At 42.1% G+C, this 17,459-nt stretch overlaps 1 protein-coding gene across 1 annotated transcript; it reads right to left on the minus strand.

The window, feature by feature from the left end:
* Positions 1–7,699: 7,699 nt before the first annotated feature.
* slitrk1 (SLIT and NTRK like family member 1) lies at positions 7,700–17,258 on the minus strand. The gene is made up of 2 exons (XM_084921404.1): positions 16,016–17,258; positions 7,700–15,874 (listed from the first exon to the last, which is right to left on the minus strand). The coding sequence occupies exon 2, from the start codon at positions 15,812–15,814 to the stop codon at positions 13,709–13,711; it is 2,106 nt and encodes a 701-aa protein (XP_084777530.1). The 5' UTR covers positions 15,815–15,874; positions 16,016–17,258; the 3' UTR covers positions 7,700–13,708.
* Between the last annotated feature and the right edge of the window lie 201 nt (positions 17,259–17,459).

Raw genomic sequence — 17,459 nt, forward strand, 5'->3', positions numbered from 1 at the left:
TTTATTGACAGCTTTGAGAGTGTCTCATGAACGAGACACTTGAAAAGCTTTTGACATATTTCCGTACTCTCACCTGTGGCCACAAACTTTGCTTAGTGACAAAAAGAACAAGCTCGCAGATTCAAGTGTTGGAAATGGGATTTCTCTTACTGGCTGACTGGGTTCCCCTTAGAGATAGGGTGATGAGCTTAGTCATGCTGGAGGGGCTCAAAGCAGAGCTGCCACACTGAAAGAGGCCAGCTGAGGTGGTTCAGGCATCTAACTAGGAGGTGGTCATAGGCAAATCCAACACATGCTGGAGAGATTATGGACCTCCAGGATGTACAGTGTGGTTGGATACCCAAAATCTAATGCCTAGGTAATGAAGATGTTTGCTTATCATTAATTAAAGCTGTATTACATAAAGACAGTGACATTAGGGTTTCATTAACAAACATATAATATAGTATATAAAATGTTAATGTTTGCTATCAGAATGGATCTTATCACCTTTTTTTACAATACATAATGGAAGTAAAATAATATCACAAATTACAAAAACAAATTATTAAACATTAAGGCGTAAGCATTAATAATCATTTCAGTATTAACATTAGAATAAGTAACTACAAAAGTTTAATTATCCATTTAGACTTTATTAGACATAATAAAGTGTCATGGGCAGTTCTTTCTGAAGTATGAATTATGAGTTTACACAACCACAAAACCTTTTATGGTATTAGTCAGTGTCCTGACAACACAGTAACATACAAATTCACACGCACACTTGTAGTATTGTCATCTCAGTCAGCAACAGCTTGCACACTGTGCACAAAGGTAGGCTGGAATAACCAGTCCAGTTTAGAAATGTCGTGTGCTAGATTTTAGTCTGCACTTCAGATGGCTCTTCTCATTTTCAAGCTGCTTCATTAAGAAAGTCAAGTTAAGCATAATTCATCCCGCTGCACAGATATTTCTGATTTGGTCCACCTGAATGTACACTGAGTTTTACAACACACCTGAGCTATTACAGTCACTGTGGTTTATGCAAATAAAAAGAAATAGTGATGTTAAAAGGTTACATAAGCATATTTAAGCAGCTTACTTTCCCAAACGAAAAAGACACAAAAGGTAATAGCACTGGACGAATAATATTAGACCAAAAGTGGAGACTGATTATTTGGAGGCAAAAGAAAGGGCTGGATCACTTCTTTCATTATATGTTGAGCTGTTACCTGGTGAACGAGTGTTCCGTTTTCCTTTGTTTATATTGATATACTAAAAGCACAAATTAGAGCATAAAAATTCACCATAATGCAGGCGTCCCCCTAGCTCACCTCCCACACTCCACACCTCCTCACATCCCTTTCGGTGCAAACCTAAAACAAACCTACATCCATGGTGGTCAGTAGCCCACTGCTGACACTGACATATCAAATTCTGCCATGTGCCTATCTAATGGTAGCAAAGCCCCATCTGTGCTGCTCTCTGCAGTGATGCAGCTTTGTTTCATCTTTTATCTTTTCACTCTGCTTTGGGCTAATGTCTCACTAAAGTGGAGTTCAAAGTTACCTACTAGTAGCTGGAGCCACTGAGCATGCTAATGTGGCTGAATACAGTTTGAGAAGAAAAAAAAAGTGAACTGTACAGTATGTTGTTTTGCAAATGGTGCATTTAAAAGCGTGTTGAGATTAATTAGGCTTTCTGTAATTAGCATGTCTGAAAGGTTATTCAAAAAACACTTCATTATATTCCTTTTGGAAAACAAATGAGTCGTTTAACAAAGGCAAAGCAACCTTGAAATGACGCCGCTTTGGTAACGAAGGATTCTATGTGTCTGTCAAGTGTAATTGCGCTACTTTGCAATTCATGAAACTTTGAATATGTTCACACAGAAAATTGTTATGTGCACTTGTGTGACGCTAACCTGAAGCAGCATTTGGAAATTACAGATAACGCAGCCGAGCTTCATTTCCATTTTTTAAATGTTCTAAGTGTTCCTGTTGTTTGGAAAATGCTGAAGGAAACAAAACCTCTAGAACCGAACTCACCAAAATCCCCATTTTATAAGGACAGACATCATCAGAACACCCTCTATATTATTTTTGAAAAATGTTGAGAAAAGTTAATACATAAATAAATAAATAAATAAATGCAGGGCCACAATTTACAAATAACAATTAAAAAAATACAATTAAAAATGATGTGTTCAATTAACTACATTATATTAAGTTTACTTATATTTTCTTTGAATTTAATCGATGATAAAGTACAATCATCATAAGTAAGTTAAGTTAATACTGTTGTATTAACTTTGATGCCTCATGGTTTGAAGTGTTATACAAGGAAGAATTTCTGCAGCATTTTAACTCTAATGTTGTGCATGCTGCAGATTTTATGCTAATAAGCTAACATTTCAGTAAAGAAACAGTTTAGTAAAGAATCAATTAAACATTTATCAGAAATTTTTCTCATTTGCAAGTCTGAGTCCATATTTATAAGTTCCTAAAATCAAAATTTTCTAATACAGCTTGTATTGGCTTTCTAATGCAGCTTACAGCTAATATGAATGCTAGAAGTTGCTTACTTTAAAAACTATATGTTGCTTGTACAACCACAAATGGAAAAAAAAGCTGATATACTGTGTAAAACTGTAAATAAGAACAGAATGCAGTAATTGCAAATTTCAACATAGAAAACTGATCTGTGGTCAGATGAATCAAAATTTGAATTGGTTTTTGGAAAGTTTGGAATCTGTGCCCGCTGAACTAAAGAGGAGAGGTTTGTTATTAACAGCCAAAAACTCTGATGGTATGATGGTGCATCAATGCCAGTGGAACTGGTAACGTTAAGTATGCCAGCAGTCCAGACATTTCACCACTTCTTAAAAATATGATTTAAAAAAACGATGACTGTTGAGTCAGACAAAAATTGGAAAATAAGCTGTTGGGTCTGCGTTTCAGCAGCCCCGCTGGTTCAGAGACTTATTCCCGTTAACAAAGCAAGACGAACAGCTCAACCGGTTTTTCACATGCTAGCAAGGGAAGGATCTCAGAGCAGCCCTTCTGCCCTCAGTGTCAAACCACTTCGAAGAACCATCACTCCACAGCAGCAGCTAAAACACTGTGTGTGTGTGTGTGTGTGTGTGCGTGTGTGTGTGTGTGTGTGTGTGTGTGTGCATGTGCATGTGAGTGTGTGTGCGAGTGGGTGTTAGTGTTTGGGGGTGCGTTTATGTGACCTCCTGCTCACCAAAAGGGTCATAAAGGCAGGAAGTTTACTAAACAAGAAAACAGAACCTTCACATAGGATGTGCCTATTATAAAACACTACAGCCTCCCCCACCATTCAACAGGCTGGGTAGGGCAATAGAAACAGGAGAATGTCTTTGATCATATAGTTTGAACCAAGACTTACAAATTTAAGCAACACAATGACAACATTTAACAATTTCAACCTAACATAAGCCTCAAGAAATTTTTCACTTCAGGTCCCAGACATTTACAGACAGTTGTTAAGAGAAGAGGTGATGTGTTGCTGCCATCAAATTCAAAAGTAGCTAATAGCATTTTTTCTCCTAAAATGGTACATTTTCTCAGATTAGATTTTTTCTGTGTTCTATTGAGAACAAAATATGGGTTTGTTGGATTTGAAAATCATTGCATTCAGTTTTTAGCTACATTTTACACAATATTGCAACTTTTTCCAAGTTGTAGTGGTAAAAATTGCTTATACACAAATGACTTATCAGGTTGTTCTTTGCAGGATGACATTCTCTTCACTTAATACTCCAAGAATGAGATTTGGAGTGATCTCTCATCATTTTGAAGTAATGTACACCAAGTCTCATTCTTTCACTTTGAATGCTTACATTTTAAGTTTATAAGGCAACAAAGTTGCAGTTAGGTATGTCAAAACTGTATGCAGTGTCTGCATTTCTGCAGCATACTTGCAGTGTACTTTACTAGGAATGAAAATGTTACGTAACTGAATTAATGTTGTGTTTAGAGTCTTGGAGACCTTTACCGGACATTGTTTTATCACCTTGATATTTCATAGAATATTCTTATATTATGAAAATTGCTTGTTAATGTATTTTTTCTTCCCCTGTGATATGTTATCTCAACAGAAAATTGCCTCTCAAATTACTTCTGCTCAGGGTGTCTAGGAATTGGGATTGATGAATACAGTGCATTTTACACACTTATATCAGCAATTGGTGTTGTAGTACTTTTCACACGGAACTACCCACTCAAATGCCAAATAAATCTATTTGGATTTGTGATATTGAATTCAACACTTACCCCTATGGAGACTAATTGACCATTTTCTTCTTGTCAGTTTGTGATTATCAGAGATGCAGACCAGCAATGTGGAAAGAATAATCCTTACTGGCAGTTCTCTGAAGGACTTCCACGTCACTGCATGTCAGCTGCCAGTCACATCAGTAGGACCTCCATGTGTAACGTTTAGTGGTGATTTCAAATCCTTTAGGTCTTTCTCAACACACATGAATGTCAAATCAATACATTACCTCCCTATAATTTCTCAGATGAAGGTGATATATTATATATATTTGTTCTTCTATATGTTACAGCAGATGGCTGGCCCTCCCTGGTTATGCCAGAGGTTTCTTCTTGATATAAAGAAGAGCTTTTCCTTCCCGCTGTCACCAAGCGCTTGCTCACAGGGAGTCATTTGATTTTGGGGGTTTTCTCTGTATTATTTAGGGTCTTTACCTTACAATATAAAGTGCCTTGGGGCAACTGTTGTTGTGATTTAGTACAAATGTGAATATGATATATGATATATAAATTGAATTGAAATTAAATGAATCAATTAATCACCTATGTGCTGTTCTAAAAATGTCATAGTGTTACTTCAGGGGGACCACAACGTCATGCCTTGCCACAATCCCCACAACGTCATGCCTTGCCACAATCCCAACAATCTCAGTACCCATCCACATCACTTGATGTTTCAGCTTCCATGCATCCAGCTTGCAAATGTCATATAGGAGAAGGTATTTCTTTATCCTGCCCACAGTTGCTGTGCATCTGCAAGCCGCTTTGCAGCCAACCTTCACTCCAGTGCCTCCTTTCATGCTGTTTTGACTTAAACAATGTTATGACTGTTATCACTGATGCCTGTGGCTGTCCATGCAAGCATGAAAGAGTTCCAAAACACAACCAAAAAAAATGTATTATTTCAGTCAGTCCCACAACAGCACAGATGAGGTTAGATATAGAGAAAAGTATATGTTATTAAATTTACGGCAGTGGCGTTACAGAGAGCACTGGCCACAAAACATTAAGACTAAGTCGGTTTTTCAACCTTTATCATGTTGTGTCCTTGGTTATTTTGTTCTCCCAATGTCTCAGAGCTCACAAAGCTTTTGTAGACAAAGATGTCCTGGTCTTTGTGTGTACTGTATCATACTTTTGCTTTTGTTATTCTTGAAAGCTCCAGTAATTACTGCAGAATCAAACTGCCATAACTTGAAACAGCCTCTGAGTTTTTCTCAAAACGAACTGGATTCGTATGTTTAGAAGTGGGAAGGAAAGCCTTGTCCATGGTTTTTGTCTTTTTGTTAAAAGGTTGCATTTTCTGGTTGTAGAAAGAGAATCCCCGGAAGAAGGCGCATAGAGCATTGCATTGCATATCATCAATAGCACCTTAACGGACAGGTATGCAGAAATAGCAACATAAACTAATTGCTTTGCTGCATGTCTGGACTTCAAGAGGCACTTAAAGTGTGCTCAATAGGCCAAACTCCCTTTGGCCCAGCTACAAGCTGTTCTCTGACCGGCTGGATGATTTTAAAAAGTGACGAGGGCAGATTTCCTTGAGTTCAGACCAAAATAGCTTCAGGAAATTAAAATTCCTTTGAGCCTTCGAGGTGGAGTGCGTGCATGTGTGTGTGAACCTACATCCTTTTTCTTATATGTGCAGCACGAGGTGTGCTAAAATAATGCAGAGATAGCAGAGACATTTTGGCCTAATCTGTCCTACTTTTCGCACTTTAGGGCATTGGCAAGAGTTCTGTAGGACAGACAAGGCCCAAAACTCATGAGCCAGACTTTACATGTATTACAGCATGTATTGTGATTGCTGTAACATTTGGCTGTCTCCCAAATATTTACAAAAAAGCACCTCACATTCTGCACATATTAGCTGGATCTGCATCTGACTTGAAACAACCAGGCTCAACATTGTCAGGACCAAGATGTGGCAAAGCAAAAGTTAACTGCAATGCAATAAGGTTAGAAAGTCTAATCCAGGGGTCTCCAACTCCAGGCCTCGAGGGCCGGTGTCCTGCAGGTTTTAGATGTGTCCTTGATCCAGCACAGCTGATTCAAATGACTAAATTACCTCCTCAGCTTGTGTTGAAGTTCTCCAGAGGCTGGTAATGAACTAATCATTTGATTCAGGTGTGTTGACCCAGGGTTATATCTAAAACCTGCAGGACACCGGCCCTAGAGGCCTGGAGTTGGAGACCCCTGGTCTAATCCATCCTTAAAGGCCTCCTTTGAGACTGGACATCCTAACTTTATGATTGCAAACAAACCCTTATTCCATATTATGCTTGTAGCTCCCAAATGAGCAGCGTAATCAGATCAGGTACAGCCACATAATGCTTGAAATGCCAGTGAGGGATGGGTGCGCGTGTGGCTCCTAAATCAAATCAATGAGATAATCAATAAGTGGAGGCTGCAAGAAGAGGATTACTTAGAGCTGGAGGAAACACTCGGGAGGCCATTCACTCATCTTGATTAAAGGTCCCGCTTGGTGGTTTGACGCGGGCCAGTTTGCAGTGGGTTGACACCAGATCTGGGTCAATTATGAGTAGACATCCTTTTAATTACTTAGGATGTTTGCACCATAATCTGTCTGTCAGATGTGGGAATGTGAGTAAGGCTTGAAATATTTGAATCGCTTATGGTTTGATTGATTTATCTACCCACATTTGAACTTATAGCGCATATCGCTCCTTCAAAAGCATGCCGAGTTATTACTTGCTTTGCTGCTATTTGGTATAGCCAAACTTTGATGCACCACTCCACACTGCTTCAGCTCCAGTTTAGGTGTCACAACAGCAAATACACGATGGTAAAAGACTGATTAGCCATTTTGAAAATAAGTACATTGACCAAGGCAGCAGGCAAAACAAATTTTTACCCTCTAAAGATTTTGCTTTGTTAGTGTAATTAAACTTGAGATGTGTTTTTAGGATGTGTTTGCATGCTGAAAAGTATATTAACAAGCTCAATGATTATAGGGGCTAATTCCTGCATGTCCCACAGCTGTGTTTCCATTCATGTAAAACACTTGCACTCTAGTGTATTCAAGCTAATACTAAACTCAATCACTGGTGCAAGCACAACATTAAAGAATGGCCGTTATTCTATAACTACTGTGGCTCACAAAGAACGGCTAATAAAAACCAGCCACTGAGACTTATAAGCTAAGTGCTCTGCAGCGGATGGGCTAATAATAATATCTGGGAGTAACACCAAGAAATCCCTGCGGATAATGCCAGATAATCACTGCTACACACCCCTATGGGATAGCAGGAAGGGTTGCAATGGCTGCAGAGTTTGGAAGTGCAAAGCTCCTGGCACCTCCTCAGAGCAACACATGGGAGTTCCACCAAAGCCAGCTTCAAAAGCTAATACCCGAGCTTAAAATCTTTTTTTTTTTTTTTTTTTGGGGGGGGGGGGGGTGGGGGGGGGCTAAAAACCTAAGCGAGTGCCGACACATTGGATTTGACCGTTGAGAGTCACATAAAAACTAAGGCACAAACGCTTTAACTCAAATTGAAAGGGTACACTGGCACTTAGTTTTTTTGATTGGAATTTTGTTTTTTTAAATCCACAACCTGTCATTTGTGATTTTGCTTAAATCTGAGGCAAACAAAGTGACAAATATGCCAAATGACAGACAGTTTTGTTTCCAGCTGGGATCTTGTGGTCACAAATTAAAGTTGCTACCAATGAGGTAATCACTTATTTTGTAACACAATCACCATACAAAAAAAGAACAAAAAAACCCAGCAGATGTGCTTGAATTGGCACCAAAAACAGATAATGTTAGAAGTGGGTGTTGAAGCCTTAATGGGATTTTCAGCTGATGAGTAACCAGCCAAACCAGCCACATTTTAGTTACCTAGGAAATGTAACAGTAAATTTAAAACAGCACATCTTCCAAATACCAACCACATGCAGTATGTTCTCAGTACCGAGAGGATTAAATAGCCCCAACTTAAACCAAAGCGAGACCATTGAGACTTCCACCAAAGGCTGAGTGTTATAAGGTACACAGATGATGTTATCCCTGCTGAAAGTGTTGCATCAACTGCCAGCTCCTCGGGGGGAATATCACACAAACTATGGCAGGCCTGCTGGGCCACAACAGTGTTGGAGTGCTGTGTGCCCAGCGTGTAAAAGAGGCTACAACACTCTGCTGTGTTTCCAACAGCTATCATCCATTGCATTAATGAATGGGTCCCAGTGTTGTTCACTGAGTCACACGGGACTGCGGCACAGGATCACCTAACAGTCTCTAACGTATTCACACAGATGGAGTGTAATGTTTTGAAGACGTTAGCTAGGATTACACACAGTATAGCGCTCTGCATGAGGTACTGCATTCACACCATCCATTAAATGCAAAATTTGTATTTATACCATAGATAACATTAGCTGAAACAAATCCCCTTGTGTTCTGAATCATAAAAGCTAAACAACAGCATGTGGGTGAGAGATATCAATTTAAGGGAGTCAAAAGACAATTGTAACTGAGAATACTTATATTTATAAACTGTGTCATTATCTATATGTTATTATACATTTTTTCATATAAATTGCATCATAATTATGCAATTTAAAACAATTGTTGCAAATGTCCACTTTATATTTTTCAGTACAAAAACTAAAATTTTCAAAATTTCCAATTTAGTGCAAGATGTCAGATTCCATGGTGATTTTTTTATATCAGCAATTGCCAAATTAACGAGTATGCTAATGATAAAATTGATGTAAGGTTAAAGGTGATAGGGGCGATCGTGGCTCAAGAGTTGGGAGTTCGCCTTGTAATTGGAAGGTTGCCGGTTCGAGCCCCGGCTCGGACAGTCTCGGTTGTTGTGTCCTTGGGCAAGACACTTCACCCGTTGCTTACTGGTGGTGGTCAGAGGGCCCGGTGGCGCCAGTGTCCGGCAGCCTCGCGTCTGTCAGTGCGCCCCAGGGTGGCTGTTGCTACAGTGTAGCTTGCCATCACCAGTGTGTGAGTGTGTGTTTTACCAACGGTGAAAACATCTACACAGCAGTAAAGACAAAATAATACATCACAAAAATAACTTCCACAAAACGTTTTCCTTTTTGTTTGTTGGTTTGTTCAGTACTTCTACCAAGCTTTCCTCTGAGATGCCTATACTGAGCATGTGCATACCATGTTTATAGTAGTAGTTTGTACAGTAGGAATGAGTCCTAAAATCAGGAGATTAATTGGCCCTTTGTACTTCTGGTCACTTCTCTGGAAGTCCAAGTTTGTTTGTTTTTGAAAGCCTGAAATAAGGTCAACACAAGCTTTAAGTGTTTTTATGGAGTTTTTTTTTCTTTTGCTACAACATAAAGCACATAAATAATACCCCACTCATAGATTTTGAAGCTAGTACATTTTCCAGAGAAGGTGTTTGCTAACACGTTGTTAAATGGGACTACAGAAGTTGTTGAGGACATTCATTGTCAGCACACCAAACACAGGAGCATAGTGGTTAAAGTCATGCAACTGTGACGTCATTTCTTTATAGGTCAGCTTTAGCTACTTCTTGCTATTAGATTTACTCTTCCAAAATCATAAGGCTTAGAAAGAAATGTGTTACTTACAAATAGAAGTATCATAAACTTCCCCATAGAGCATGTTTTCTCACAAAAACAAAAAAAACATTTGAAAAAGAAAAAAAAACATATAATCAAAATCTCAACCTTGCAACTACAACTGCTCTGGTCTACCTTATTCCATATCAGTCATCTTCAAATTTCCCTTTTACTACCCAAATAAATCATGAACCTAAATTGTTGCTTTGTTTGATATTGTGTGATATTAGAGCTGTAAGTTCAAAAGCACATGAAAATCTGTGATTGTCTCTCTAGGGATTCTAAAATGTAAAAAATATAGGGTGAATTAAGGGCAGTTTTGGAAAATATTTGAATTTATGGCTTTAAAATAATTGATTTTTACATAACACTGATGATGAATCTGAGGTGGAATGGCTGTTATGTCGTTTTTCAAGGAGAAGTACAGCATTTCATCTAAAATAATCCCCAAACCATTTTTGTAACATTCAAGTGATTATTTTGTATCAAACATTTGAGCACTGCCCCACTGTTTAGCACATTAAAAGCCTAATTCCAAAAAACAAAATATAAAATTGATTTTTTTTGTTTGTTTTTTGTGTGTGGTGTTTTTTTTTTCCGTCATATCGATGTTCCCATCAACGGTGTCTGTTACTTAAACTTATGTGGTGTATGACATTTAGTGTTAACTTCCTGTACAGTGCTTGACTGCATAACTGGCCTACCATGACACTGATACAGACACACTGTTTTAATTATGTGGGTTGAAAGGTAGAGCTTAGCAAAGAAAAAAAAGTAGCTTTCATTCTTACTCATGAGTGGAAGAACCCTTAACTCACCCTGATAAGAACAATGATTATTATAACAATTTTTACAGTAATTAAGAAGAAACCCAGAAGCTGGTGCGCCTCAACATGCTAAGTATGTGGAAATCCTGCAGCATGTAAATTATACAAAACTACAACAGATGATAAATCAACCTTGTCAATAAACCAGCTCCAATACATAAAAACCTAAAACCAAATACTTTGTTTTTTTTACTCAACCTCAACCACACTTTATTTAACAAAATAGAAGCAGGTCAAATATCGCAAAGCATATAAATGTAACTTTGAAACACAGCGTTTGAAAGTTATGACAAATCATCAGTGGACTGTGGCACAGTAAATACTCCACAGAATAGACACATAGTTACCCCCAATATATCCCCTCCCTGTGATTGGACAGGAAAACCGAGGAAAGGGAAGCTGGTGGAGGTGGTGGTGTGTTTCGGGGGGGGGGGCAAGGACGAAAATGGCGGATGGTGGTGATGAGGGTGGTGACTGGTTTGTCACAGATCTGCTGAGATGTTAGTCCCCAAGGTCAAGCTGCGTATGATTATGTGGTTTGGGGTAAAGAGGGGAGGGAAAGTAAGGGCGGCTACACGTACATGCAAATGGTCACGCAGCTGCTCTCGCGCGCGCGCTCTCTCTGATTTGTCTTCACAGATGCGGGCTGCATGACCGTGCACGCGCGGTCCTGCACGCACGCACAAAGGGGGCCGACAGACAAAAGAAAAAAAAAGCAGGAAAAATGATTCAGCACCATGAACAGCGCTAGCTTGAATTGTAGGCCTACTTGTGGGGGGAAAGAAGAGGCTAGGTGAGGGGCAGTATGGGGGATGTAAGCCCGTCTAAACATCGTCTCTGTACACTCTCATCGTGGCCATGGTAAGTTTTGACCGAATTAGCCTGAACTCGTGTCGAAATTAAACATATTGGAGTGGGTTTTGTAAAAGAAAATCAGTTGGCAAAGTGAAAACCAGTGCTAGGGTTTTACATAACAAACATTAAGTCAAAAGACAAAAATGCTAATTGCACATTCCTCGCTTCTGTTTGAGCTACTGCAGAGTTAAAGAATTGACTTTCTTTTTTTCAAACAAGCCCCAGCCATTTTAATGCTTGTTTGTTGTTGTTTTTGTGTTGTTGTTGTCATTGGGTTTTGTTTCGTTTTTGTTTTTTTGTTTGTTTGGGTTTTTTTTTTTTTTGGGGGGGGGGGGTCATCCTTCTTCTTTGTTTTAAATTCAGGTAAAGCAATATAGGCTATAAGCAGCATATCCCATGACAGTAGCTGAGCTCTGGGAAGAGAAAAATAGCAATAAAACAGGTATTCAGTCATGGCATTGTTGTCATGAGCTCACAAAAACCATGCGGCCCCTTCAAGAAGAGTAGCTCAAGTTCAAAAGTGAATAATTTGAAAGCAAAAAAAAGACATCTTGCTTTATCTAGTTACCTCTGCGTTATGTTTGTATGTAGGTGCCTTTGTTTGATTTCTTTCTTTCTGTAAAATGCTCCAGCTTGCCTCACTTCTCTCCCAGCCACAAAAAACAAAAACAAAAAAACCCGCCTCTTTCAAGCACGTTTTGTCCTAAATACAGTGACTTCTCCTATTTGGACAAGATTAGATGGCTTTACAAAAGCTCACAATATAATGAAAGTGAATCATAGCCATAAGCTTTTATGTGGAGGAATACATTTTTTTTCCTGACATTGAAAAACAGCGTTCTATCTATGTCAGTCTACCTTCGCTGTTTACATCGAATTGCATTAGCTCAATTGAAAACACTTCTTTGCTTTTGAAAAAATATGACAGTATAAACCCCCCACCCCCATACCCCCAACTTTTTAACTTGTTGCGATGTTTTTTTGTTTGTTTGTTTGTTTTGTTTTCTTCCTCTCACCCAAAGCAGGCTATATTCATTGACACATAAATAAAAAGAAGAAGAAGAAAAAAATAAGGTTAAAAAAACACACTGTTATTTTTAGCTACATTAACTTTGCAGCATAAGCATCTGAGTGACGTTAATTGGTCATGCTCATCTGCATGTCGGAATATCTGAACAATTGGCACACCATAAAATAACACAGTTTTACATTCATAAAGGAGATGATGAGTGCGCAGACGTGGGTTTCTTTTTCTTTTTTTTTCTCTCTTTTTGTTCAAAATCTGCGCCACTTAAGTATAAATAACCCCAAATATTCATCGACAATCAAAAAAAAAATGATAACAAACAGAAAAAAAGAACATGCACTGACAGCTTCACTTCCATCACACTCCTCTTCCTCCTCTTCATCCCTCCTTTTATGTTTTTGTTTCTCCAAACAAGTTCAAAACAACAAATACAAATCCTAACTGCAGGTTCACAAAAAAATAGAGAAATGGCACTTTGTAATAGTCATATATAACTCTTAATATCTATATATAGTCGTCATATTGATATAACATGAGAAGGGGTCGAGTTGGCTCCTTTTTACGCTTGTTTGTGGTGGTTATGGTTTCCCCTCTCCGTCGCGCGCCCGTCTCTCTGGCTGTGTGTGTGTGTGTGTGTGTGTGTGTGTGTGTGTTGAAACCATGCGAAATATCTTCATGCAGATTATGATACATCGGGTCCGAGTATTTACATTTACATTCATGCGCTCGTGCACCATTCCCTCGGGGACGGGTCCTCGGTCCTTGAATCCACACACACGCGCTCGCTCTTTGAATTATCATCATTATTATTATTATTATTAATAATATTACTGTTGTTATTCTCTCTCTCTCCCCCCTCTTTTCTGTCTTGCAGAGATCTGTGGTCCGATTGCGGCAAAAACAAAATAAAACAAATCTGACTACTGGGAGGGAGAGAGAAAAGGGGAGGGATGGGTTGTAGCCTTTTCTTTGGGGGGGGGGGGGCTTGGCATATACATATATTACAGAGTGGGGTGAGGAGGGGCAGGGGGGCTGTGCAACAGCAGCAGCAGACTTGGTTCAAATGGATAAAATATAAAGTTCGTATGTGTATCTGTCTCTGTGTGTGTGTTTGTAATCCAGGGAAGGGAGGGGGGCATCTTTCCTTTTTACGCATCGTTTGTCGTGGAGAGATGCGTGCTGCAGTCGAAGCCCCGGTGCGCGCCCCCGTCCGCGTGATAAGACCCGCTGTGCCAGTACGACGAGTCGCACACAGTCTGCAGGGAATTGATCTCCGACGCGGAGGAGTTTCCGTCCCTCCGCTTCGACCTCTTTCGGTTCCGCAAAATAAACACGAGCATCCCCACCACGGTGAACGCGGACGTGACGAACACCAGCAGCAGACCGGGCACGAGCACCGAGATGGAGACCCTGTTGGGCTCCAGGTAGGAGTTCGAGCGCGTCCCCGAGTCCTGCGCGAAAGTGCTGTTTTTGGACAGCGACGTCGGGGAGACGTAGAGCTTGGGGCACAGCAGGTCGTTCCGCACGTAGCGGAAGTCTCGCTTCCAGAACTCCTCCGGGGACTCGCACTTGAGGTCGCTCACGATCACGTCGGCCCCCAGCTTCTCCGTCCACTGCTTGAAGGGCACGATTTTGCACGAGCAATCCCACGGGTTCCCGTGCAAATCGATCTGGATGATCGAGTTGAGCTGGTCCAGCACGCCTGCCACGGGGAGATAGGGGAAGTAGTTGTTGTGCAGGCTGATCTTAGATAAAGAAATCCCAAGGAAAGCATCCGCGGGTAACGATTTGAGCAAGTTGTTGTTGAGGAAGAGAACCCTCAGATTCGGCATGGGGCTAAACGCGCCCGCAACTACGAGCTGGATGTCGTTGTATTCCAAACTGAGATATTCCAAATTCACGAGGCCCACGAACATCTCCGTCACCAGTGCGTCCAGGTAGTTCTTATCCAAGTACAGCCACCTGAGCTCGCTCTGGTTTTGAAACGTGCCGTTGTCGATCACCTTGATGTTGTTCGCGCCCAGGTCGAGCAGGTTGAGGCTCGCGTAGCCGAGCAGCTGGTTTTTCTTCACCGCATGGATGTTGTTTTCTCTCATGTTGAGCTCGTGAGCGACCAGGGGTTTGGGTTTGAGGTTGGACAGGCTCTCGATCTTCTTGCCCTCGCAGTTGACCCCCAGCCCCTGCCTGGAGCCCACCAGCTTGCACTTGCACGGCTCGGGGCACGTCACGTTGCGCAGCTGCTGCTGCTCCCTGTCCACACCTGCCGCCACTGGAGTGGGTTTCGTTTTCAGCTGCCAGTTCTCACGAGATTTGGAGTGGTTCTTGTTGGACCCGTGGCCTCCTGGCGTCGGGGGCCTGCTGGCATTTCCGCTGGGCTTGTAAGGCGTCGGGTGCGTGTCGCGGGCCATGGAGGTCTCCTCTTGGGTGGGAGGGGCCACCAGGCTGCTGTCCACGCCGGCGCTCTGCGAGGGGCACAGATCCGCCTCTGACGTCTCGTTCAGGTCGCTGCCCTGCAGCCTGGTGGGAGCCTCGCATATCACCCTCCCGATGAGCGCGTTCCGCGGTATGTTCTCCAGCCACTCCTTGAGCGAAACCAGGTCGCAGTTACAGTCCCACGGGTTGTCCTCCAACAAAACCTCCGCAATGCCCGGGATCTGCTCCAGGATCCCTTCATAAGGCAACGTTTTGATTCGGTTTCCGCGCAGGTCGAGATGCGTAATGGGCACATGTTGAAACACGTTCACGGGCAACGCGCTGATGAGGTTGTCGTTAAGTATCAACACTTCAAGTTTATTTAGGTCCCTGAAAACGGCGGGGTCAATATCCCTCAGTAGATTAAAATCAGCTTGGAGATATTCCAAGTCGTCCAAGCCCAGAAACGTGCTCTTCCTGAACGATCTGATCTTATTGTTATTGATGTGCAGCCGCTTGACCAGCTGCAGTCCCAGGAAGGCGCCGGGCACGATGTCGTGCAAGCCGTTGTTTTCCAAATGCAGACTCACGGCGTTGTAAAAGTTGGCAAACTCGTTGGGAAAGAGCCTAGAGAGAGAATTCCCGTGCAGCAGCAAGTGATAAAACTGCGAGCTGGGGCCGGTGAGCTGCTGCAGAGTGGTGAAGCTCCTCTTTTCGCAGTCTATGTGCAGGTCTCCCTCCACCTCGTTGCAGGAGCATATCTGCTCCTTGCAAACGTCCCTTGTAACGTTTCCACTGGCGAGACAAAGAGCGGCTTTCAGCAGGACGATCCAAAGCAGCATTTTTTCAACGTGGACGACTCATTCCCGGATTCAAGACGCGGCGCGAGCTGGGGGTCTGGTCTGCATCAGCGGGAAGGAGGGAAGCAAAAAAAAAAAGGGGGGGGGGGAGAAAAGAGGGAGAGAGAGAAATACAGATATTTACGAAGGGGGGGAGAGAGATAAGGCAGTCTTTTTTTATCACACATCCACGCTGCGTCTAACCTGCTCTCGTGTCCACTCTTCCAGTTTTGTTTCCTCTCTGTTCCCCCCACGAATCCAAAAACACAAACATAAACGTCTCTTTCAAGTCGACCGAGTCCTCACAGCCTCGCAGGGTTCGGGGATATAATCGGAAGAAAAGCGGAAAGAAAAGAGCGTCAGCGGAGTCCGGCTCATCTTTGCGTTTTTTTCTTTGCTTTTTCAGTTCGTTTAACACTGACCTTGGCAGTGATGGAGAGAGGGGGGAAGGTGGTGGTGGTGGGGGGGTAAAAACGAACAAATCCGTGGCTTTTTCTTCCCGCCGGTTGTGTTACTGAGCGCTGCGGCGGCGGTGGCGGCTTCGTCGGGAGCTGTCCGCTCTCCCCCCGGTGCTGAATTCACTCCCAGCGCTGGGGCTTCACAGGCGGTCCCACCACTGCAAAACACCGGCATCCCCCCTCACATCCCTCGGCGTCTCGCCTGGCTCGTTTGCGCCGATTTTTTTCCTTCTTCTTCTTCTCCTCAACACCAGCACCAACTACAACCTCTCTCTCTCTCTCACTCCCTCTCCTTTTCTCACCCCTCTTCTTCTTCTTCTTTTTTGTGGCAAATTCAGGAATCACAAAAAGAGGAACGCGGAGACTGCGTTCATCCTAGCGCGGTGCTCTAAGAAAGATCTGACACCCTCTACTGAGCTGTAATGGCAAAAAAAAAAAAAAAAAAAAAAATCCGTCGACTGACTGAGGGAATGCTGAGGAGAGAGAGAAAGGAGGGGGGGTCGCTTTTCGAACCCCCCTGGAAGAAGAAGAAGAAAACTCACTTTTGTTTCTTTCTTTTGCTTTTAGGGCTTTCGATGTTTTCGAATTTTCCATCCAGCGGCACAAAAATCAAACACGCACAATAAGATGCTTCTTCCACGAGAATTCTCACAGCTCGCAGCTCCACGGTGAAAGTGTCCAACCCGGCATCGTCAAAAAAAAATACACGGGTGAGATCTTCACAGTAAGGATCGTGATAGCTCAGCCTTCTTTCTCAGAAAGAAGAAGAAGGAGGCATTAGTTTGTCCCTGCAGAGCCTCCACTGTCACAGTCCGGACTTTCGACCCGTTGCTTCTGAGAAACACTGTTGAATGCAGTAAAAACAATTATCCGGTACAGGCATGGCTCAGCCCGCGCAGGGAGGGAAAAGAAAGCAAAAAAAAAAAAAAATCAGCAGAGAAACAGTTGACTATACAACAAACGATGCGTCAGTGTGGAACCCTATATGCGCATGTGTGCGTGACGTTCTGTATCCCCCCCCCCCTCCCACACACACACACACACACACAGAAATTCCTTTACAAAAAAAGTAGAAAGGAATAGCAACAAAAACACAAAGCCGGGAGTGTTTTCAGCATTTTCTCATCTACCATCGAGTTATATTACACTCCACTGTTTGAGATTATTACATCAGCTGTAGGAGGGCTTGG

Source organism: Perissodus microlepis, chromosome 23 (genome assembly GCF_051167445.1).
Source record: "Perissodus microlepis isolate ML-2025 ecotype Zambia chromosome 23, ASM5116744v1, whole genome shotgun sequence".
In the NCBI taxonomy this organism is placed as follows: domain Eukaryota; kingdom Metazoa; phylum Chordata; class Actinopteri; order Cichliformes; family Cichlidae; genus Perissodus; species Perissodus microlepis.

Bases quoted from the DNA above. Each gene is read 5' to 3' on its own strand.
- slitrk1 (XM_084921404.1), bottom strand. From the start codon at position 15,814: ATGCTGCTTTGGATCGTCCTGCTGAAAGCCGCTCTTTGTCTCGCCAGT.